A 24,743-nucleotide genomic window follows, 5' to 3' on the forward strand; every position below is an offset into this window, starting at 1 on the left:
ACACACACACACACACACACACACACACACACACTCACACTCACACTCACACTCACACTCACACACACACAGCAGTTTCACTCACAGTCCGTCCACTATCCCTGTGGCTCCGCCCCCCGTCCAGCTGGACTCTTGGCGGCGTGTGGGAGGAGCTTGTGGGTGTGACCTCAGGACACGACGGGGGTCATGTCCCACAGCTAGAAAGCAGCACAGGAAGTGATGTCACAAAGGTGGGACAACAGCCAGGTGAGGAGGAAGAGAGACCTTGATGATCTTGTCGGTGCCACAGGTGAGCAGACACCCTCCAGTGGGCTCGTAGTGCATGTGCAGCACACCATGCTGGCTGCTGTGGAAGGTGGCGGTGGGGGCGCGGCTGCAAGGTGACACAAGATGGACATGAGGGCGTGTGGCACACCTGGCATACCTGGCACACTCACTCCTGCTCGCTGATGGAGGCGTGGCAGCTGTCACACACGCGCACCTGGAACTCAAAGCCCATCAGCGGGATGGTGGAGCGCTTGGAGGAACACCTGTTGCACACCGCCTGCCCGCACTTCCTGCAGTGGTGCTGGCACACAGTCACATGTCAGGAAGTCACCTGTGTCACATTTACACCTCCACCAAACACCTGTGTCACATTTACACCTCCACCAAACACCTGTGTCACATTTACACCTCCACCAAACACCTGTGTCACATTTACACCTCCACCAAACACCTGTGTCACATTTACACCTCCACCAAACACCTGTGTCACATTTACACCTCCACCAAACACCTGTGTCACATTTACACCTCCACCAAACACCTGTGTCACATTTACACCTCCACCAAACACATGTGTCACATTTACACCTCCACCAAACACCAGTGTCACATTTACACCTCCACCAAACACCTGTGTCACATTTACACCTCCACCAAACACATGTGTCACATTTACACCTCCACCAAACACCAGTGTCACATTTACACCTCCACCAAACACCCGTGTCACATTTACACCTCCACCAAACACATGTGTCACATTTACACCTCCACCAAACACCTGTGTCACATTTACACCTCCACCAAACACCTGTGTCACATTTACACCTCCACCAAACACCTGTGTCACATTTACACCTCCACCAAACACCCGTGTCACATTTACACCTCCACCAAACACCCGTGTCACATTTACACCTCCACCAAACACCTGTGTCACATTTACACCTCCACCAAACACATGTGTCACATTTACACCTCCACCAAACACCTGTGTCACATTTACACCTCCACCAAACACCTGTGTCACATTTACACCTCCACCAAACACCTGTGTCACATTTACACCTCCACCAAACACCTGTGTCACATTTACACCTCCACCAAACACATGTGTCACATTTACACCTCCACCAAACACCTGTGTCACATTTACACCTCCACCAAACACCTGTGTCACATTTACACCTCCACCAAACACCAGTGTCACATTTACACCTCCACCAAACACCCGTGTCACATTTACACCTCCACCAAACACCTGTGTCACATTTACACCTCCACCAAACACCCGTGTCACATTTACACCTCCACCAAACACCTGTGTCACATTTACACCTCCACCAAACACCTGTGTCACATTTACACCTCCACCAAACACCTGTGTCACATTTACACCTCCACCAAACACCTGTGTCACATTTACACCTCCACCAAACACCTGTGTCACATTTACACCTCCACCAAACACCTGTGTCACATTTACACCTCCACCAAACACCTGTGTCACATTTACACCTCCACCAAACACCCGTGTCACATTTACACCTCCACCAAACACCCGTGTCACATTTACACCTCCACCAAACACCCGTGTCACATTTACACCTCCACCAAACACCTGTGTCACATTTACACCTCCACCAAACACCTATGTCACATTTACACCTCCACCAAACACCCGTGTCACATTTACACCTCCACCAAACACCTGTGTCACATTTACACCTCCACCAAACACCTGTGTCACATTTACACCTCCACCAAACACCTGTGTCACATTTACACCTCCACCAAACACCTGTGTCACATTTACACCTCCACCAAACACCCGTGTCACATTTACACCTCCACCAAAAACCTGTGTCACATTTACACCTCCACCAAACACCTGTGTCACATTTACACCTCCACCAAACACCTGTGTCACATTTACACCTCCACCAAACACCCGTGTCACATTTACACCTCCACCAAACACCTGTGTCACATTTACACCTCCACCAAACACCTGTGTCACATTTACACCTCCACCAAACACCTGTGTCACATTTACACCTCCACCAAACACCTGTGTCACATTTACACCTCCACCAAACACCCGTGTCACATTTACACCTCCACCAAACACCCGTGTCACATTTACACCTCCACCAAACACCTGTGTCACATTTACACCTCCACCAAACACCTGTGTCACATTTACACCTCCACCAAACACCTGTGTCACATTTACACCTCCACCAAACACCCGTGTCACATTTACACCTCCACCAAACACCTGTGTCACATTTACACCTCCACCAAACACCCGTGTCACATTTACACCTCCACCAAACACCTGTGTCACATTTACACCTCCACCAAACACCTGTGTAAAAAAGTGTACCTGCTGTGTAACAGGTGTGTACCTGCGGTGTAACAGGTGTGTACCAGCGGTGTAAAAGGTGTGTACCTGCGGTGTAACTGCGGTGTAACAGGTGTGTACCTGCTGTGTAAAAGGTGTGTACCTGCTGTGTAAAAGGTGTGTACCTGCGGTGTAAAAGGTGTGTACCTGCGGTGTAAAAGGTGTGTACCTGCGGTGTAAAAGGTGTGTACTTGCTGTGTAAAAGGTGTGTACCTGCAGTGTAAAAGGTGTGTACCTGCGGTGTAAAAGGTGTGTACCTGCGGTGTAAAAGGTGTGTACCTGCTGTGTAACAGGTGTGTACCTGCGGTGTCAAAGGTGTGTACCTGCGGTGTAAAAGGTGTGTACCTGCGGTGTAAAAGGTGTGTACCTGCTGTGTAAAAGGTGTGTACCTGCGGTGTAAAAGGTGTGTACCTGTGGTGTAAAAGGTGTGTACCTGCGGTGTAAAAGGTGTGTACCTGCTGTGTAAAAGGTGTGTACCTGCTGTGTAACAGGTGTGTACCTGCTGTGTAACAGGTGTGTACCTGCTGTGTAACAGGTGTGTACCTGCGGTGTAAAAGGTGTGTACCTGCTGTGTAACAGGTGTGTACCTGCTGTGTAAAAGGTGTGTACCTGCTGTGTAACAGGTGTGTACCTGCTGTGTAACAGGTGTGTACCTGCTGTGTAACAGGTGTGTACCTGCTGTGTAAAAGGTGTGTACCTGCTGTGTAACAGGTGTGTACCTGCTGTGTAAAAGGTGTGTACCTGCTGTGTAAAAGGTGTGTACCTTCTGTGTAAAAGGTGTGTACCTGCTGTGTAACAGGTGTGTACCTGCTGTGTAAAAGGTGTGTACCTGCTGTGTAAAAGGTGTGTACCTGCTGTGTAAAAGGTGTGTACCTGTCGTAAACCGATCTTCTTGCTGTCCCACATCTGCTTGAAGTTCCAGAAGAATGGCTGCTCACATTTCTGACATGAGTCACTGTCCTGCCACTCTGGAGTCTACACACACACACACACACACAAATGAGTACACACACACACACACACACACAAATGAGTACACACACACACACACACACACAAATGAGTACACACACACACACACACACACACACAAATGAGTACACACACACACACACAAATGCGTACACACACACACACACACACACAGAGACACACAAATGAGTACACACACACAAATGAGTACACACACACACACAGAGAGACACACAAATGAGTACACACACACACACAAATGAGTACACACACACACACACACAAATGACTACACACACACACAGAGAGACACACAAATGAGTACACACACACACAAATGACTACACACACACACAGAGAGACACACAAATGAGTACACGCACACACACACACAAATGAGTACACACACACACAGAGAGACACACAAATAAGTACACGCAAACACACACAAATGAGTACACACACACACAGAGAGACACACAAATGAGTACACGCACACACACACAAATGAGTACACACACACACAGAGAGACACACAAATGAGTACACGCACACACACACAAATGAGTACACACACACTCAGAGAGACACACAAATGAGTACACGCACACACACACAAATGAGTACACACACACACAGAGAGACACACAAATGAGTACACGCACACACACACAAATGAGTACACACACACACAGAGAGACACACAAATGAGTACACGCACACACACACAAATGAGTACACACACACACACAGAGACACACAAATGAGTACACGCACACACACACAAATGAGTACACACACACACACAGAGACACACAAATGAGTACACACACACACAAATGAGTACACACACACACACACACACAAATGAGTACACACACACACACACAAATGACTACACACACACACAGAGAGACACACAAATGAGTACACACACACAGAGAGACACACAAATGAGTACACGCACACACACACAAATGAGTACACACACACACAGAGAGACACACAAATAAGTACACGCAAACACACACAAATGAGTACACACACACACAGAGAGACACACAAATGAGTACACGCACACACACACAAATGAGTACACACACACAGAGAGACACACAAATGAGTACACGCACACACACACAAATGAGTACACACACACACAGAGAGACACACAAATGAGTACACGCACACACACACAAATGAGTACACACACACACAGAGAGACACACAAATGAGTACACACACACACACAGAGACACACAAATGAGTACACGCACACACACACAAATGAGTACACACACACACACAGAGACACACAAATGAGTACACGCACACACACACAAATGAGTACACACACACACAGAGAGACACACAAATGAGTACACACACACACACACAGAGACACACAAATGAGTACACACACACACACACAGAGACACACAAATGAGTACACACAGACACACACACACAGAGAGACACACAAATGAGTACACACACACACAGAGAGACACAAATGAGTACACGCACACACACACAAATGAGTACACACACACACACAGAGACACACAAATGAGTACACACACACACACAGACACACAAATGAGTACACACACACACACACAGACACACAAATGAGTACACACACACACAGAGAGACACACAAATGAGTACACACACACACAGAGACACACAAATGAGTACACACACACACACAAATGAGTACACACACACACACAGACACACACAGAGACACACAGAGACACACACAGAGACACACACAGAGACACACACAGACACACACAGAGACACACACAGACACACGCAGAGACACAGAGACACACACAGAGACACACTAATGAGTACACACACAGATACACACACAGAGACACACTCAGAGACACACACAGAGACACACACAGACACACACAGAGACACACACAGAGACACACACAGACACACAGAGACACACACACACAGACACACACAGAGACACACTCAGAGACACACACAGAGACACACTCAGAGACACACACAGAGACACACACAGACACACACAGAGACACACTCAGAGACACACACAGAGACACACACAGACACACACAGAGACACCCACAGAGACACACACAGAGACACACACAGACACACAGAGACACACACACACAGAGACACACACACACACACACACACAGACACACACAGAGACACACTCAGAGACACACACAGAGACACACACAGAGACACACTCAGAGACACACACAGAGACACACACAGACACACACAGAGACACACACAGACACACACAGAGACACACACATGGTCCAAGAACAGACCTCCTGTCTGCAGACGTCCATGTTCCAGATGACCATGGCTCCATCTGCACTGCACGACATCAACTGGCGAGTGTGTGAGGCGTAACACAATCCCTGCACCTTGTCACTGCACACACACACACACACACACACACACACACACACACACACACACACACACACACACAGAGAGAGAGAGAGAGAGAGAGAGAGATGAAGAAGAGCAAGAAGAAGAGAAAAGAGGCGTGGTCTCACCTGTGTCCCTGCAGCTCGATGGCGGTGCCTTTGTGTCCTCCTATGTCCCACATGATGATGGACTGGTCTGAACTGCCTGAGAACAACACTCTCTGGGAGGGGTCCCAGCACAGTGCTGTCACGTGACCTACACACACACACACACACACACACACCTCAGTGACACACTGCAGGACACACCTGTCAGCTCACTCTCCTGTATCCACTTGGCCCCGCCCACATACCCCAACTTTTGTGCTACCAACTTCTCAACTGCTTATTAGACCCCGCCCCCAACCATGTTATTCATCATAAGTAGACCCCGCCTCCAACCATGTTATTCATCATAAGTAGACCCCGCCTCCAACCATGTTATTCATCATAAGTAGACCCCGCCTCCAACCATGTTATTCATCATAAGTAGACCCCGCCCCCAACCATGTTATTCATCATAAGTAGACCCCGCCCCCAACCATGTTATTCATCTTAAGTAGACCCCGCCTCCAACCATGTTATTCATCATAAGTAGACCCCGCCCCCAACCATGTTATTCATCATAAGTAGACCCCGCCCCCAACCATGTTATTCATCATAAGTAGACCCCGCCCCCAACCATGTTATTCATCTTAAGTAGACCCCGCCTCCAACCATGTTATTCATCATAAGTAGACCCCGCCCCCAACCATGTTATTCATCTTAAGTAGACCCCGCCCCCAACCATGTTATTCATCATAAGTAGACCCCGCCTCCAACCATGTTATTCATCATAAGTAGACCCCGCCCCCAACCATGTTATTCATCATAAGTAGACATATATATACTGTAGTAGTAAAGGTGGTGACCATGTGATGCACGTACCTGTGTGACCCCTAAAGGTGGTGACCATGTGATGCACGTACCTGTGTGACCCTTAAAGGTGGTGACCATGTGATGCACGTACCTGTGTGACCCTTAAAGGTGGTGACCATGTGATGCACGTACCTGTGTGACCCCTAAAGGTGGTGACCATGTGATGCACGTACCTGTGTGACCCTTAAAGGTGGTGACCATGTGATGCACGTACCTGTGTGACCCTTAAAGGTGGTGACCATGTGATGCACGTACCTGTGTGACCCCTAAAGGTGGTGACCATGTGATGCACGTACCTGTGTGACCCTTAAAGGTGGTGACCATGTGATGCACGTACCTGTGTGACCCTAAAAGGTGGTGACCATGTGATGCACGTACCTGTGTGACCCTTAAAGGTGGTGACCATGTGATGCACGTACCTGTGTGACCCCTAAAGGTGGTGACCATGTGATGCACGTACCTGTGTGACCCTTAAAGGTGGTGACCATGTGATGCACGTACCTGTGTGACCCCTAAAGGTGGTGACCATGTGATGCACGTACCTGTGTGACCCTTAAAGGTGGTGACCATGTGATGCACGTACCTGTGTGACCCTTAAAGGTGGTGACCATGTGATGCACGTACCTGTGTGACCCTTAAAGGTGGTGACCATGTGATGCACGTACCTGTGTGACCCTTAAAGGTGGTGACCATGTGATGCACGTACCTGTGTGACCCTTAAAGGTGGTGACCATGTGATGCACGTACCTGTGTGACCCTTAAAGGTGGTGACCATGTGATGCACGTACCTGTGTGACCCTTAAAGGTGGTGACCATGTGATGCACGTACCTGTGTGACCCCTAAAGGTGGTGACCATGTGATGCACGTACCTGTGTGACCCTTAAAGGTGGTGACCATGTGATGCACGTACCTGTGTGACCCTTAAAGGTGGTGACCATGTGATGCACGTACCTGTGTGACCCCTAAAGGTGGTGACCATGTGATGCACGTACCTGTGTGACCCTTAAAGGTGGTGACCATGTGATGCACGTACCTGTGTGACCCTTAAAGGTGGTGACCATGTGATGCACGTACCTGTGTGACCCCTAAAGGTGGTGACCATGTGATGCACGTACCTGTGTGACCCTTAAAGGTGGTGACCATGTGATGCACGTACCTGTGTGACCCTAAAAGGTGGTGACCATGTGATGCACGTACCTGTGTGACCCTTAAAGGTGGTGACCATGTGATGCACGTACCTGTGTGACCCCTAAAGGTGGTGACCATGTGATGCACGTACCTGTGTGACCCTTAAAGGTGGTGACCATGTGATGCACGTACCTGTGTGACCCCTAAAGGTGGTGACCATGTGATGCACGTACCTGTGTGACCCTTAAAGGTGGTGACCATGTGATGCACGTACCTGTGTGACCCTTAAAGGTGGTGACCATGTGATGCACGTACCTGTGTGACCCTTAAAGGTGGTGACCATGTGATGCACGTACCTGTGTGACCCTTAAAGGTGGTGACCATGTGATGCACGTACCTGTGTGACCCTTAAAGGTGGTGACCATGTGATGCACGTACCTGTGTGACCCTTAAAGGTGGTGACCATGTGATGCACGTACCTGTGTGACCCTTAAAGGTGGTGACCATGTGATGCACGTACCTGTGTGACCCTTAAAGGTGGTGACCATGTGATGCACGTACCTGTGTGACCCTTAAAGGTGGTGACCATGTGATGCACGTACCTGTGTGACCCTTAAAGGTGGTGACCATGTGATGCACGTACCTGTGTGACCCTTAAAGGTGGTGACCATGTGATGCACGTACCTGTGTGACCCTTAAAGGTGGTGACCATGTGATGCACGTACCTGTGTGACCCTTAAAGGTGGTGACCAGGCTGCAGGTGTCCTGGTCTAGCTTCAAGATGGTCACCTGACCCGAATGGTCGCCCACAAAGGAGTGTCTTGTCTCCACGTCAAATCTGGGAGCAGGTCAAGGCAGGAAACTAAACTATGTCCAGCGTCCAATCACAAGCCTGGATTAAAAAGATACCTTCACCTCAACTGTCCTTCCGGGACCTTCCATCACAATGTGCTTTAAAAAACAAGCCAAGGAGGCCTCTAATTACAATATTAATAATAATAATAATCATGATAACAAAGGATACTGTATAGCAGTTACCCATGATGCAGTGTGGTAATATAATCATGATAACAAAGGATACTGTATAGCAGTTACCCATGATGCAGTGTGGTAATATAATCATGATAACAAAGGATACTGTATAGCAGTTATCCATGATGCAGTGTGGTAATATAATCATGATAACAAAGGATACTGTATAGCAGTTACCCATGATGCAGTGTGGTAATATAATCATGATAACAAAGGATACTGTATAGCAGTTACCCATGATGCAGTGTGGTAATATAATCATGATAACAAAGGATACTGTATAGCAGTTACCCATGATGCAGTGTGGTAATATAATCACGATAACAAAGGATACTGTATAGCAGTTACCCATGATGCAGTGTGGTAATATAATCACGATAACAAAGGATACTGTATAGCAGTTACCCATGATGCAGTGTGGTAATATAATCATGATAACAAAGGATACTGTATAGCAGTTACCCATGATGCAGTGTGGTAATATAATCATGATAACAAAGGATACTGTATAGCAGTTATCCATGATGCAGTGTGGTAATATAATCATGATAACAAAGGATACTGTATAGCAGTTACCCATGATGCAGTGTGGTAATATAATCATGATAACAAAGGATACTGTATAGCAGTTACCCATGATGCAGTGTGGTAATATAATCACGATAACAAAGGATACTGTATAGCAGTTACCCATGATGCAGTGTGGTAATATAATCACGATAACAAAGGATACTGTATAGCAGTTACCCATGATGCAGTGTGGTAATATAATTACGATAACAAAGGATACTGTATAGCAGTTACCCATGATGCAGTGTGGTAATATAATCACGATAACTAAGGATACTGTATAGCAGTTACCCATGATGCAGTGTGGTAATATAATCATGATAACAAAGGATACTGTATAGCAGTTACCCATGATGCAGTGTGGTAATATAATCATGATAACAAAGGATACTGTATAGCAGTTACCCATGATGCAGTGTGGTAATATAATCATGATAACAAAGGATACTGTATAGCAGTTACCCATGATGCAGTGTGGTAATATAATCATGATAACAAAGGATACTGTATAGCAGTTACCCATGATGCAGTGTGGTAATATAATCATGATAACAAAGGATACTGTATAGCAGTTACCCATGATGCAGTGTGGTAATATAATCATGATAACAAAGGATACTGTATAGCAGTTACCCATGATGCAGTGTGGTAATATAATCATGATAACAAAGGATACTGTATAGCAGTTACCCATGATGCAGTGTGGTAATATAATCATGATAACAAAGGATACTGTATAGCAGTTACCCATGATGCAGTGTGGTAATATAATCATGATAACAAAGGATACTGTATAGCAGTTACCCATGATGCAGTGTGGTAATATAATCATGATAACAAAGGATACTGTATAGCAGTTACCCATGATGCAGTGTGGTAATATAATCATGATAACAAAGGATACTGTATAGCAGTTACCCATGATGCAGTGTGGTAATATAATCATGATAACAAAGGATACTGTATAGCAGTTACCCATGATGCAGTGTGGTAATATAATCATGATAACAAAGGATACTGTATAGCAGTTACCCATGATGCAGTGTGGTAATATAATCATGATAACAAAGGATACTGTATAGCAGTTACCCATGATGCAGTGTGGTAATATAATCATGATAACAAAGGATACTGTATAGCAGTTACCCATGATGCAGTGTGGTATTCCCCCAGCTGCTGGCTGCTCTCAGAACAGTGCCAGGTGAGTTTCTTGTCTTGACCCGCACTGAGGAGCCACTCCATCTCCAGCACCAACAGCACCACCGTCACTTTACCCTGGTGGGCTACACAGCACCGCCTTCATTCATCTAATCTTGCCTTCATTCATTTATCTAGTCTGCCTTCATTCATTTATCTAGTCTGCCTTCATTCATTCATCTAGTCTTCCTTCATTCATCTAATCTTGCCTTCATTCATTCATCTAGTCTGCCTTCATTCATTTATCTAGTCTGCCTTCATTCATTCATCTAGTCTGCCTTCATTCATTCATCTAGTCTGCCTTCATTCATTTATCTAGTCTGCCTTCATTCATTTATCTAGTCTGCCTTCATTCATTCATCTAGTCTGCCTTCATTCATCTAGTCTTGCCTTCATTCATTCATCTAGTCTGCCTTCATTCATTTATCTAGTCTGCCTTCATTCATTCATCTAGTCTGCCTTCATTCATTCATCTAGTCTGCCTTCATTCATCTAATCTTGCCTTCATTCATTCATCTAGTCTGCCTTCATTCATTTATCTAGTCTGCCTTCATTCATCTAATCTTGCCTTCATTCATTTATCTAGTCTGCCTTCATTCATTTATCTAGTCTGCCTTCATTCATCTAATCTTGCCTTCATTCATTCATCTAGTCTGCCTTCATTCATTTATCTAGTCTGCCTTCATTCATTCATCTAGTCTGCCTTCATTCATCTAGTCTTGCCTTCATTCATTTATTTAGTCTGCCTTCATTCATTCATCTAGTCTGCCTTCATTCATTTATCTAGTCTGCCTTCATTAATCTAATCTTGCCTTCATTCATTCATCTAGTCTGCCTTCATTCATTTATCTAGTCTACCTTCATTCATCTAATCTTGCCTTCATTCATTTATCTAGTCTGCCTTCATTCATTTATCTAGTCTTGCCTTCATTCATTCATCTAGTCTGCCTTCATTCATTTATCTAGTCTGCCTTCATTCATCTAATCTTGCCTTCATTCATTTATCTAGTCTGCCTTCATTCATCTAATCTTGCCTTCATTCATTTATCTAGTCTGCCTTCATTCATTTATCTAGTCTGCCTTCATTCATTCATCTAGTCTGCCTTCATTCATTTATCTACTCTGCCTTCATTAATTTATCTACTCTGCCTTCATTCATTTATCTAGTCGGCCTTCATTCATTCATCTAGTCTGCCTTTATTTATCAAGTCTGCCTTCATTCATTCATCTAGTCTTGCCTTCAGTCATTCATTCATCAAGTCTGCCTTCATTCATTCATCATGTTTTTCCTTCATTCATTCATCTCGTCTGCCTTCATTCATTCATTCATGTTGTCTGCCTTCAATCATAAAGTTTGCCTTCATTTATTCATGGAGTCTGCCTTCGTTCATTTTATCAAGTCTGCCTTCATTTATTCATGAATAAAGTCTGCCTTCACTTGTAGCACTTCCAATTCTTCACCACTTTCATTCAGCGAGGGAAAGTGGATGATTGAACATAACTGCAGGGGTGAACACTAATGGGCAGCTACACAACAGCTAAGCTCTTCATTTCCCTGAGGAAACTCCTCTGAAGGAATCAATAAAGTACTTCTATCTATACATCTATACATACATCTATCTATACATCTATACATACATCTATCTATACATCTATCTATACATCTATACATACATCTATCTATACATCTATCTATACATCTATACATACATCTATCTATACATCTATACATACATCTATACATACATCTATCTATACATCTATACATACATCTATCTATACATCTATCTATACATCTATACATACATCTATCTATACATCTATACATACATCTATACATACATCTATCTATACATCTATACATACATCTATACATACATCTATACATACATCTATACATCTAAGCACACAAGCATAGGTAATAATGATTGACGTATAGAAGGAGTCAATAAAGTACTATCTATACATCATAGGTAATAATGATTGACGTATAGAAGGAGTCAATAAAGTACTATCTATACATCATAGGTAATAATGATTGAAGTATAGAAGTCAATAAAGTACTATCTATACATCATAGGTAATAATGATTGACGTATAGAAGGAGTCAATAAAGTACTATCTATACATCATAGGTAATGATTGACGTATAGAAGGAGTCAATAAAGTACTATCTATACATCATAGGTAATAATGATTGAAGTATAGAAGGAGTCAATAAAGTACTATCTATACATCATAGGTAATAATGATTGAAGTATAGAAGGAGTCAATAAAGTACTATCTATACATCATAGGTAATAATGATTGAAGTATAGAAGTCAATAAAGTACTATCTATACATCATAGGTAATAATGATTGAAGTATAGTCAATATAAACAAGTATTATAGTTACATATTACTTACACTTACTAAGTCTCCAAGGCATGTTACAATGTATCCAGTAACAATCGTGTCTGCATCATTTAACTTCATGAACTATTGTGACCACTAGGTGTCAGCAAAACAACGTTTCTAAGATGAATAATAATTGGATGCTGAAATATTAGAAGTTGTCTCACCCTGGTAGGTGTGTGTGGCCACCATCTTGTTGTAGTCCTCTGCCAGGACAAACTCCTGAAGAGCCAGCACAGAGTCACAGCTAGACACTGGAACACACCATTGCTACTGAGGTTACTCACGCACACGCTGCCAGTGTCCATGCCCACCAGCAGCCTCCTGGTCTCGGGGTTAAAGGTCATGCAGGAGCACGTGGCTGAGGCACAAGACCAGTTCATGGTTATTACAGCACATTCATAGTCCAAAGTACCAGAGAAATAACTCACAATAATACATAGCTCACACACGTTAGTGGACACCCCTCGTCTGAGTCAACGCAAGTTGCAAACAGGAAGTACAATTTTTTTCAAACACAAACAGGAAGTACAACTCTTTTCAAACACAAACAGGAAGTACAACTCTTTTCAAACACAAACAGGAAGTACAACTCTTTTCAAACACAAACAGGAAGTACAACTCTTTTCAAACACAAACAGGAAGTACAACTCTTTTCAAACACAAACAGGAAGTACGACTCTTTTCAAACACAAACAGGAAGTACAACTCTTTTCAAACACAAACAGGAAGTACGACTCTTTTCAAACACAAACAGGAAGTACAACTGTTTTCAAACACAAACAGGAAGTACAACTCTTTTCAAACACAAACAGGAAGTATAACTCTTTTCAAACACAAACAGGAAGTACAACTCTTTTCAAACACAAACAGGAAGTACAACTCTTTTCAAACACAAACAGGAAGTACGACTCTTTTCAAATGATTGAACATGTTGGAAAAATGAAGGAATTTGTGTTTCATTGGAGTGTTTGTAGACCACAAATAATATAAACATTGATACATACTGTACATATTAGAATGAATGTATGAAATGTATTATCCCAGTAAAGACATCATTTACAGTGTTTGGAGACAATAATATAATACATTAACAATAAATAGATGATTTTTGGTGTATAATCTTACATGTGTGAATGTTTGGACATTTACACACACACACACACACACACACACACACACACACACACACACACACACACACACACACATATATATATACATACATACATACATATATATATATATATATATATATATATATATATATATATATATATATATATATATATATATATATATATATATATATATATATATATATATATATATATATATATACACACATACATACATACATAAAAACATATGTATATATATATATATATATACATATATACATACATACATACATACATATGTATATATATATATATATATATATATATATATATACACATACATACATACATACATACATACATACATACATACATACATATATATATATATATATATATATATATATACACATACATACATACATACATACATACATACATACATATATATATATATATATATATATATATATATATATATATATATATATATATATATATATATATACAGTGGGGAAAAAAGGTATTTAGTCAGCCAGCGATTGTGCAAGTTGTCCCACTTCAAATGATGACAGAGGTGTGTCATTTTCATCATAGGTACACTTCAACTGGGAGAGACAGAATGTGGGGGAAAAATCCAGGAATTCAGATAGTAGGAATTTTAAAGAATTTATTTGTAAATTATGGTGGGAAATAAGTATTTGGTGACTTCAAACAAGGAAGATCTCACAGACCTGTAACTTCTTCTTTAAGAAGCTCTTCTGTCCTCCACTCGTTACCTGTATTAATGGCACCTGTCCTCCACTCGTTACCTGTATTAATGGCACCTGTCCTCCACTCGTTACCTGTATTAATGGCACCTGTCCTCCACTCGTTACCTGTATTAATGGCACCTGTCCTCCACTCGTTACCTGTATTAATGGCACCTGTCCTCCACTCGTTACCTGTATTAATGGCACCTGTCCTCCACTCGTTACCTGTATTAATGGCACCTGTCCTCCACTCGTTACCTGTATTAATGGCACCTGTCCTCCACTCGTTACCTGTATTAATGGCACCTGTTTGAACTCGTATAAAAGACACCTGTCCACAGCCTCAAACAGTCAGACTCCAAACTGCACTATGGCCAAGACCAAAGAGCTGTCGAAGGACACCAGGAAAAGAATTGTAGACCTGCACCAGACTGGGAAGAGTGAATCTACAATAGGTAAGCAGCTTGGTGGGAACAAATCAACTGTGGGAGCAATTCTCAGAAAATGGAAGACATACAAGACCACTGATAATCTCCCTCCATCTGGGCCTCCACGCAAGATCTCATCCTGTGGGCTCAAAATGATCATGAGAACGGTGAGCAAAAATCCCAGAACCACATGGGGGGACCTGGGGAATGACCTGCAGAGAGCTGGGACCTAAGTACCAAAGGTTACCATCAGTAACACACTACGCCAGGGACAGGGAATCAAACCCTGCAGGGCCCCCTGCTTACGCCAGTGCATGTCCGAGTTTGCCAGAGAGCACGTGGATGATACAGCAGAGGATTGGGAGGATATCATGTGGTCACATGAAACCAAAATACAACTTTTTGGTATAAACTCAACTTGTGGTGTTTGGAGGAAGAAGAATACTGAGTTGCATCCCAAGAACACCATACCTACTGTGAAGCATGGGGGTGGAAACATCTGTTTTTCTGCTAAGGGGACAGGACGACTGATCCGTGTTAAGGAAAGAAGGAATGTATCGTGAGATTTTCAGCCAAAACCTCCTTCCATCATCTTTGAAGATGAAACGTGGCTGGGTCTTCCAGCAGGACAATGACCCCAAACACACCACCCGGGCAACCAAGGAGTGGCTCCGTAAGAAGCATTTGAAAGTCCTGGAGTGGCCTAGCCAGTCCCCAGACCTCAACCCCATAGAAAATCTGTGGAGGGAGTTGAAAGTCTGTGTTGCTCGGCGACAGCCCCAAAACATCACTGCTCTGGAGGAGATCTGCATGGAGGAATGGGACAAAATAGCAGCTACTCAAACCTGGTAAAGACCGATAGTCATCCTTTCACCTCTGTTATTGCCAACAAAATAGCAGCTACTCAAACCTGGTAAAGACAGATAGTCATCCTTTCACCTCTCTTATTGCCAACAAAATAGCAGCTACTCAAACCTGGTAAAGACCGATAGTCATCCTTTCACCTCTGTTATTGCCAACAAAATAGCAGCTACTCAAACCTGGTAAAGACCGATAGTCCTCCTTTCACCTCTGTTATTGCCAACAAAATAGCAGCTACTCAAACCTGGTAAAGACCGATAGTCCTCCTTTCACCTCTGTTATTGCCAACAAAATAGCAGCTACTCAAACCTGGTAAAGACAGATAGTCATCCTTTCACCTCTGTTATTGCCAACAAAATAGCAGCTACTCAAACCTGGTAAAGACAGATAGTCATCCTTTCACCTCTCTTATTGCCAACAAAATAGCAGCTACTCAAACCTGGTAAAGACAGATAGTCATCCTTTCACCTCTCTTATTGCCAACAAAATAGCAGCTACTCAAACCTGGTAAAGACAGATAGTCATCCTTTCACCTCTGTTATTGCCAACAAAATAGCAGCTACTCAAACCTGGTAAAGACCGATAGTCATCCTTTCACCTCTGTTATTGCCAACAAAATAGCAGCTACTCAAACCTGGTAAAGACCGATAGTCATCCTTTCACCTCTGTTATTGCCAACAAAATAGCAGCTACTCAAACCTGGTAAAGACAGATAGTCATCCTTTCACCTCTGTTATTGCCAACAAAATAGCAGCTACTCAAACCTGGTAAAGACCGATAGTCATCCTTTCACCTCTGTTATTGCCAACAAAATAGCAGCTACTCAAACCTGGTAAAGACCGATAGTCATCCTTTCACTTCTGTTATTGCCAACAAAATAGCAGCTACTCAAACCTGGTAATGACCGATAGTCATCCTTTCACCTCTGTTATTGCCAACAAAATAGCATCTACTCAAACCTGGTAAAGACCGATAGTCATCCTTTCACCTCTGTTATTGCCAACAAAATAGCAGCTACTCAAACCTGGTAAAGACCGATAGTCATCCTTTCACCTCTGTTATTGCCAACAAAATAGCAGCTACTCAAACCTGGTAAAGACCGATAGTCATCCTTTCACCTCTGTTATTGCCAACAAAATAGCAGCTACTCAAACCTGGTAAAGACCGATAGTCATCCTTTCACCTCTGTTATTGCCAACAAAATAGCAGCTACTCAAACCTGGTAAAGACCGATAGTCATCCTTTCACCTCTGTTATTGCCAACAAAATAGCAGCTACTCAAACCTGGTAAAGACCGATAGTCCTCCTTTCACCTCTGTTATTGCCAACAAAATAGCAGCTACTCAAACTTGGTAAAGACCGATAGTCATCCTTTCACCTCTGTTATTGCCAACAAAATAGCAGCTACTCAAACCTGGTAAAGACCGATAGTCATCCTTTCACCTCTGTTATTGCCAACAAAATAGCAGCTACTCAAACTTGGTAAAGACCGATAGTCATCCTTTCACCTCTGTTATTGCCAACAAAATAGCAGCTACTCAAACCTGGTAAAGACCGATAGTCCTCCTTTCACTTCTGTTATTGCCAACAAAATAGCAGCTACTCAAACCTGGTAAAGACCGATAGTCATCCTTTCACCTCTGTTATTGCCAACAAAGGTTATATTACAAAGTATTGAGTTGAATTTTTGTTATTGACCAAATACTTATTTTCCACCATCATTTACAAATAAATTATTTAAAAATCCTACAATGTGAATTCCTAGATTTTCTGTCTCTCCCAGTTGAAGTGTACCTATGATGAAAATGACACACCTCTGTCATCATTTGAAGTGGGACAACTTGCACAATCGCTGGCTGACTAAATACCTGTTTTCCCCACTGTATATTATTATTATTACAGCTGATGAGCGGTGACATCTGTTGGTGGAGTGCTGTGCAGGAAGTCATGCTGCACGTCCTGGCAGTGCAACATGAGTGCAACATGAGTGCAACATGAGTGCAATGTCTACTTAGTGGACAAGGAGAGGACTCACATGGCATGGTGTGGTAGACACTGGGCCAGTACTGACCGCTGTCCCGCTTCAACCAAACACGGATGGTCCTGGAAGATTGCAAAATAACTTGTAGTCATGACATCAAACAGTGCAGGCAGTCCCCATGTGCACTAACACAAAGACAAATAGTGCACATGTGGACTAACACAAACACAAATAGAGCACATGTGGACTAACACAAACACAAATAGTGCACATGTGGACTAAGACAAACACAAATAGTGCACATGTGGACTAACACAAACACAAATAGTGCACATGTGGACTAACACAAACACAAATAGTGCACATGTGGACTAACACAAACACAAATAGTGCACATGTGCACTAACACAAAGACAAATAGTGCACATGTGGACTAACACAAACACAAATAGAGCACATGTGGACTAACACAAACACAAATAGTGCACATGTGGACTAAGACAAACACAAATAGTGCACATGTGGACTAACACAAACACAAATAGTGCACATGTGGACTAACACAAACACAAATAGTGCACATGTGGACTAACACAAAGACAAATAGTGCACATGTGGACTAAGACAAAGACAAATAGTGCACATGTGGACTAACACAAACCGAAATAGTGCACATGTGGACTAAGACAAAGACAAATAGTGCACATGTGGACTAACACAAACCGAAATAGTGCACATGTGGACTAAGACAAAGACAAATAGTGCACATGTGGACTAAGACAAAGACAAATAGTGCACATGTGGACTAAGACAAAGACAAATAGTGCACATGTGGACTAACACAAACACAAATAGTGCACATGTGGACTAACACAAAGACAAATAGTGCACATGTGGACTAAGACAAAGACAAATAGTGCACATGTGGACTAACACAAACCGAAATAGTGCACATGTGGACTAAGACAAAGACAAATAGTGCACATGTGGACTAACACAAACAGAAATAGTGCACATGTGGACTAAGACAAAGACAAATAGTGCACATGTGGACTAAGACAAAGACAAATAGTGCACATGTGGACTAAGACAAAGACAAATAGTGCACATGTGGACTAAGACAAAGACAAATAGTGCACATGTGGACTAACACAAAGACAAATAGTGCACATGTGGACTAAGACAAAGACAAATAGTGCACATGTGGACTAAGACAAAGACAAATAGTGCACATGTGGACTAACACAAAGACAAATAGTGCACATGTGGACTAACACAAAGACAAATAGTGCACATGTGGACTAAGACAAAGACAAATAGTGCACATGTGGACTAACACAAACAGAAATAGTGCACATGTGGACTAAGACAAAGACAAATAGTGCACATGTGGACTAAGACAAAGACAAATAGTGCACATGTGGACTAACACAAACAGAAATAGTGCACATGTGGACTAACACAAAGACAAATAGTGCACATGTGGACTAAGACAAAGACAAATAGTGCACATGTGGACTAAGACAAAGACAAATAGTGCACATGTGGACTAACACAAAGACAAATAGTGCACATGTGGACTAACACAATCAGGTGTTAGTCATCACAGCACACTCGCTAGTTGTTGATGGGCTCCTATTGCTTTTTCACATGAAATATTCCCACACAACTTCTTCAGAAGGGATTTTTACCCTGGCAACTAGCCACACCACATGTGTGTACTCTGGGTGCATGAGGGTTCACTCTGTTGGTGGAACTCTGCTGTCACACGAATAAAGGTGCTCAGGGGCTGAGAGACACGCACAGAGTGAACCCTCTTGTATCCACCTTGAACACCAGAGACCAAGACAAGAAACACACACACATCATTTCTCCAAAGTATCCAGTTACAACTCATGTAAGTGTGTTAGCTAACTACTAATGGTAGTACATGTACATTGTAGTGTATATATGGTAGTACATGTACATTGTAGTGTATATATGGTAGTACATGTACATTGTAGTGTATATATGGTAGTACATGTACATTGTAGTGTATATATGGTAGTACATGTACATTGTAGTGGTTATAATGGTAGTACATGTACATTGTAGTGTATATATGGTAGTACATGTACATTGTAGTGTATATATGGTAGTACATGTACATTGTAGTGTATATATGGTAGTACATGTACATTGTAGTGTAGTGGTTATAATGGTAGTACATGTACATTGTAGTGTATATATGGTAGTACATGTACATTGTAGTGTATATATGGTAGTACATGTACATTGTAGTGTATATATGGTAGTACATGTACATTGTAGTGTAGTGGTCATAATGGTAGTACATGTACATTGTAGTGTGGTGGTTATAATGGTAGTACATGTACATTGTAGTGTGGTGGTTATAATGGTAGTACATGTACATTGTAGTGTGGTGGTTATAATGGTAGTACATGTACATTGTAGTGTATATATGGTAGTACATGTACATTGTAGTGTGGTGGTTATAATGGTAGTACATGTACATTGTAGTGTAGTGGTTATAAAGGTAGTACATGTACATTGTAGTGTAGTGGTTATAATGGTAGTACATGTACATTGTAGTGTAGTGGTTATAATGGTAGTACATGTACATTGTAGTGTGGTGGTTATAATGGTAGTACATGTACATTGTAGTGTGGTGGTTATAATGGTAGTACATGTACATTGTAGTGTGGTGGTTATAATGGTAGTACATGTACATTGTAGTGTAGTGGTTATAATGGTAGTACATGTACATTGTAGTGTATATATGGTAGTACATGTACATTGTAGTGTGGTGGTTATAATGGTAGTACATGTACATTGTAGTGTAGTGGTTATAAAGGTAGTACATGTACATTGTAGTGTGGTGGTTATAATGGTAGTACATGTACATTGTAGTTATAATGGTAGTACATGTACATTGTAGTGTATATATGGTAGTACATGTACATTGTAGTGTGGTGGTTATAATGGTAGTACATGTACATTGTAGTTATAATGGTAGTACATGTACATTGTGGTTATAATGGTAGTACATGTACATTGTAGTGTAGTGGTAGTACATGTACATTGTGGTTATAATGGTAGTACGTGTACATTGTGGTTATAATGGTAGTACATGTACATTGTGGTTATAATGGTAGTACATGTACATTGTGGTTATAATGGTAGTACGTGTACATTGTGGTTATAATGGTAGTACATGTACATTGTGGTTATAATGGTAGTACATGTACATTGTGGTTATAATGGTAGTACATGTACATTGTGGTTATAATGGTAGTACATGTACATTGTGGTTATAATGGTAGTACATGTACATTGTAGTGTAGTGGTAGTACATGTACATTGTGGTTATAATGGTAGTACATGTACATTGTAGTGTAGTGGTAGTACATGTACATTGTGGTTATAATGGTAGTACATGTACATTGTGGTTATAATGGTAGTACATGTACATTGTAGTTATAATGGTAGTACATGTACATTGTGGTTATAATGGTAGTACATGTACATTGTGGTTATAATGGTAGTACATGTACATTGTAGTGTAGTGGTTATAATGGTAGTACATGTACATTGTAGTGTAGTGGTTATAATGGTAGTACATGTACATTGTAGTGTAGTGGTAGTACATGTACATTGTGGTTATAATGGTAGTACGTGTACATTGTAGTGTAGTGGTAGTACATGTACATTGTGGTTATAATGGTAGTACATGTACATTGTAGTTATAATGGTAGTACATGTACATTGTGGTTATAATGGTAGTACATGTACATTGTAGTTATAATGGTAGTACATGTACATTGTGGTTATAATGGTAGTACATGTACATTGTGGTTATAATGGTAGTGCATGTACATTGTGGTTATAATGGTAGTACATGTACATTGTGGTGTAGTGGTAGTACATGTACATTGTGGTTATAATGGTAGTACATGTACATTGTGGTTATAATGGTAGTACATGTACATTGTGGTTATAATGGTAGTACATGTACATTGTAGTGTAGTGGTAGTACATGTACATTGTGGTTATAATGGTAGTACATGTACATTGTGGTTATAATGGTAGTACATGTACATTGTAGTGTAGTGGTAGTACATGTACATTGTGGTTATAATGGTAGTACGTGTACATTGTAGTGTAGTAGTAGTACATGTACATTGTAGTTATAATGGTAGTACATGTACATTGTGGTTATAATGGTAGTACATGTACATTGTAGTGTAGTGGTAGTACATGTACATTGTGGTTATAATGGTAGTACGTGTACATTGTAGTGTAGTAGTAGTACATGTACATTGTGGTTATAATGGTAGTACATGTACATTGTAGTGTATATATATGGTAGTACATGTACATTGTAGTGTGGTGGTTATAATGGTAGTACATGTACATTGTGGTTATAATGGTAGTACATGTACATTGTGGTTATAGTGGTAGTACATGTACATTGTGGTTATAATGGTAGTACATGTACATTGTAGTGTGGTGGTAGTACATGTACATTGTGGTTATAATGGTAGTACATGTACATTGTGGTTATAATGGTAGTACATGTACATTGTAGTGTAGTGGTAGTACATGTACATTGTAGTTATAATGGTAGTACATGTACATTGTGGTTATAATGGTAGTACGTGTACATTGTAGTGTAGTAGTAGTACATGTACATTGTAGTTATAATGGTAGTACATGTACATTGTGGTTATAATGGTAGTACATGTACATTGTGGTTATAATGGTAGTACATGTACATTGTGGTTATAATGGTAGTACATGTACATTGTAGTTATAATGGTAGTACATGTACATTGTGGTTATAATGGTAGTACATGTACATTGTAGTTATAATGGTAGTACATGTACATTGTGGTTATAATGGTAGTACATGTACATTGTAGTTATAATGGTAGTACATGTACATTGTGGTTATAATGGTAGTACATGTACATTGTAGTTATAATGGTAGTACATGTACATTGTGGTTATAATGGTAGTACATGTACATTGTAGTTATAATGGTAGTACATGTACATTGTGGTTATAATGGTAGTACATGTACATTGTAGTTATAATGGTAGTACATGTACATTGTGGTTATAATGGTAGTACGTGTACATTGTAGTGTAGTAGTAGTACATGTACATTGTGGTTATAATGGTAGTACATGTACATTGTGGTTATAACTGGTCAACGCTGAAGCTAGCTCCGTTAGCATCGTGCACTAATTAGCATGTTCGCTCGCAGGTGAGCAGGAAGTAGCCATCCACGTCTCACCTGTCCTCAGACACGCTGATGACGCCATCTTCTTTGGGGATGATGACCGCCGCGCTCACCACATCTTGGAAAGCGTCGATCTTGCTCAGCAAACATGGCTTCCGAACCTGCGCTCGCGGCTCCATGTCGGCCGCCATGCCGGGGCTGGCTGGCTCCGAGGGCCGCCTTCGAAGCCCTAAGCCGGGAGAAAGAGGTCGGAGACGTCCCCGGTGATGGCCACTTGATCGGCACTCGGACAGGTGTCACTCGGACAGGTGTCACTCGCTGCTGTCAGCTGACGTCTGATGCTGCCAGCTTGGACAAGCACTTCCGGTCGCCAAAATAAAACTTCCTTTCTCGTCAAATAAAGGCGTCACGGCCGTCTTATAACTTCTAACATCATGTTAACATGTCAGTCAGCGTTTCATTTGTTCTTTTTCCTTCACGTCACTCCAAGTTGTTTTCCCAGTTTGTATAGCCAGCTCTTGTAAATAACTCTTAGCTTTTACTTCACTACTGCTGCCCATCTCCGACATGGCAGTTAACATTAAACCAAACGGAATAACCCGAAAGAAAAAAAAATACTGACAATCATATTTTGATCACGTTTGAATCGACTTTAAAAAGACATTTTGACATTAAAACAGGAAATGGATATTACACGTTGTTTGGACAAGCAAACAGGATATCCAGTTACACGTCTTTTCTGACTTTCACAACAAAAGCGCAACCGGAAGTGCGGGGAAATATTAATTAGGCGTGTTTTCTTTTTCATTTGTGACATAAATTCTGTCAGAATCAATTTCAGGTTTTTTTGAGACATCAAAAGTAGGATGATAACAAACAGAGTGTGTGGTTGCGCTTTTTTTGGCAATTTCAGACAAAAAGATGAACAGGAAGTGTAAGAAAGTCATTAATGAGATATGTTTTGATACACGTCTCATATTTCATTTGACTTTAAA

The 24,743-nt window shown here is 41.7% G+C and overlaps 1 protein-coding gene across 2 annotated transcripts in view; it reads right to left on the reverse strand.

The window, feature by feature from the left end:
• Positions 1-24,460, reverse strand: part of wdfy2 (WD repeat and FYVE domain containing 2) — a 24,750-nt gene extending 290 nt beyond the window's left edge. The window contains exons 1-12 of one of the 2 annotated variants that reach the window (XM_062067358.1): positions 23,803-24,460; positions 18,559-18,626; positions 13,649-13,722; positions 13,529-13,583; positions 10,902-11,052; positions 8,893-9,005; positions 6,211-6,337; positions 5,977-6,082; positions 3,548-3,649; positions 482-568; positions 265-373; positions 1-197 (exon numbers count right to left, since the gene is read on the reverse strand). The exon at positions 1-197 is cut by the window's left edge and continues 290 nt beyond it. In XM_062067358.1, coding sequence (XP_061923342.1) covers positions 82-197; positions 265-373; positions 482-568; positions 3,548-3,649; positions 5,977-6,082; positions 6,211-6,337; positions 8,893-9,005; positions 10,902-11,052; positions 13,529-13,583; positions 13,649-13,722; positions 18,559-18,626; positions 23,803-23,939 — 1,245 coding nt within the window. In that variant the 5' untranslated portion in view covers positions 23,940-24,460 and the 3' untranslated portion in view covers positions 1-81. Of the gene's footprint in view, positions 198-264; positions 374-437; positions 569-3,547; positions 3,650-5,976; positions 6,083-6,210; positions 6,338-8,892; positions 9,006-10,901; positions 11,053-13,528; positions 13,584-13,648; positions 13,723-18,558; positions 18,627-23,802 lie in introns of both variants that reach the window. The other variant, XM_062067360.1, reaches the window with a different exon arrangement.
• Positions 24,461-24,743: the final 283 nt, after the last annotated feature.

The sequence above is a fragment of the Entelurus aequoreus genome, linkage group LG13 (genome assembly GCF_033978785.1).
Source record: "Entelurus aequoreus isolate RoL-2023_Sb linkage group LG13, RoL_Eaeq_v1.1, whole genome shotgun sequence".
NCBI classification, from domain to species: Eukaryota; Metazoa; Chordata; class Actinopteri; order Syngnathiformes; family Syngnathidae; genus Entelurus; species Entelurus aequoreus.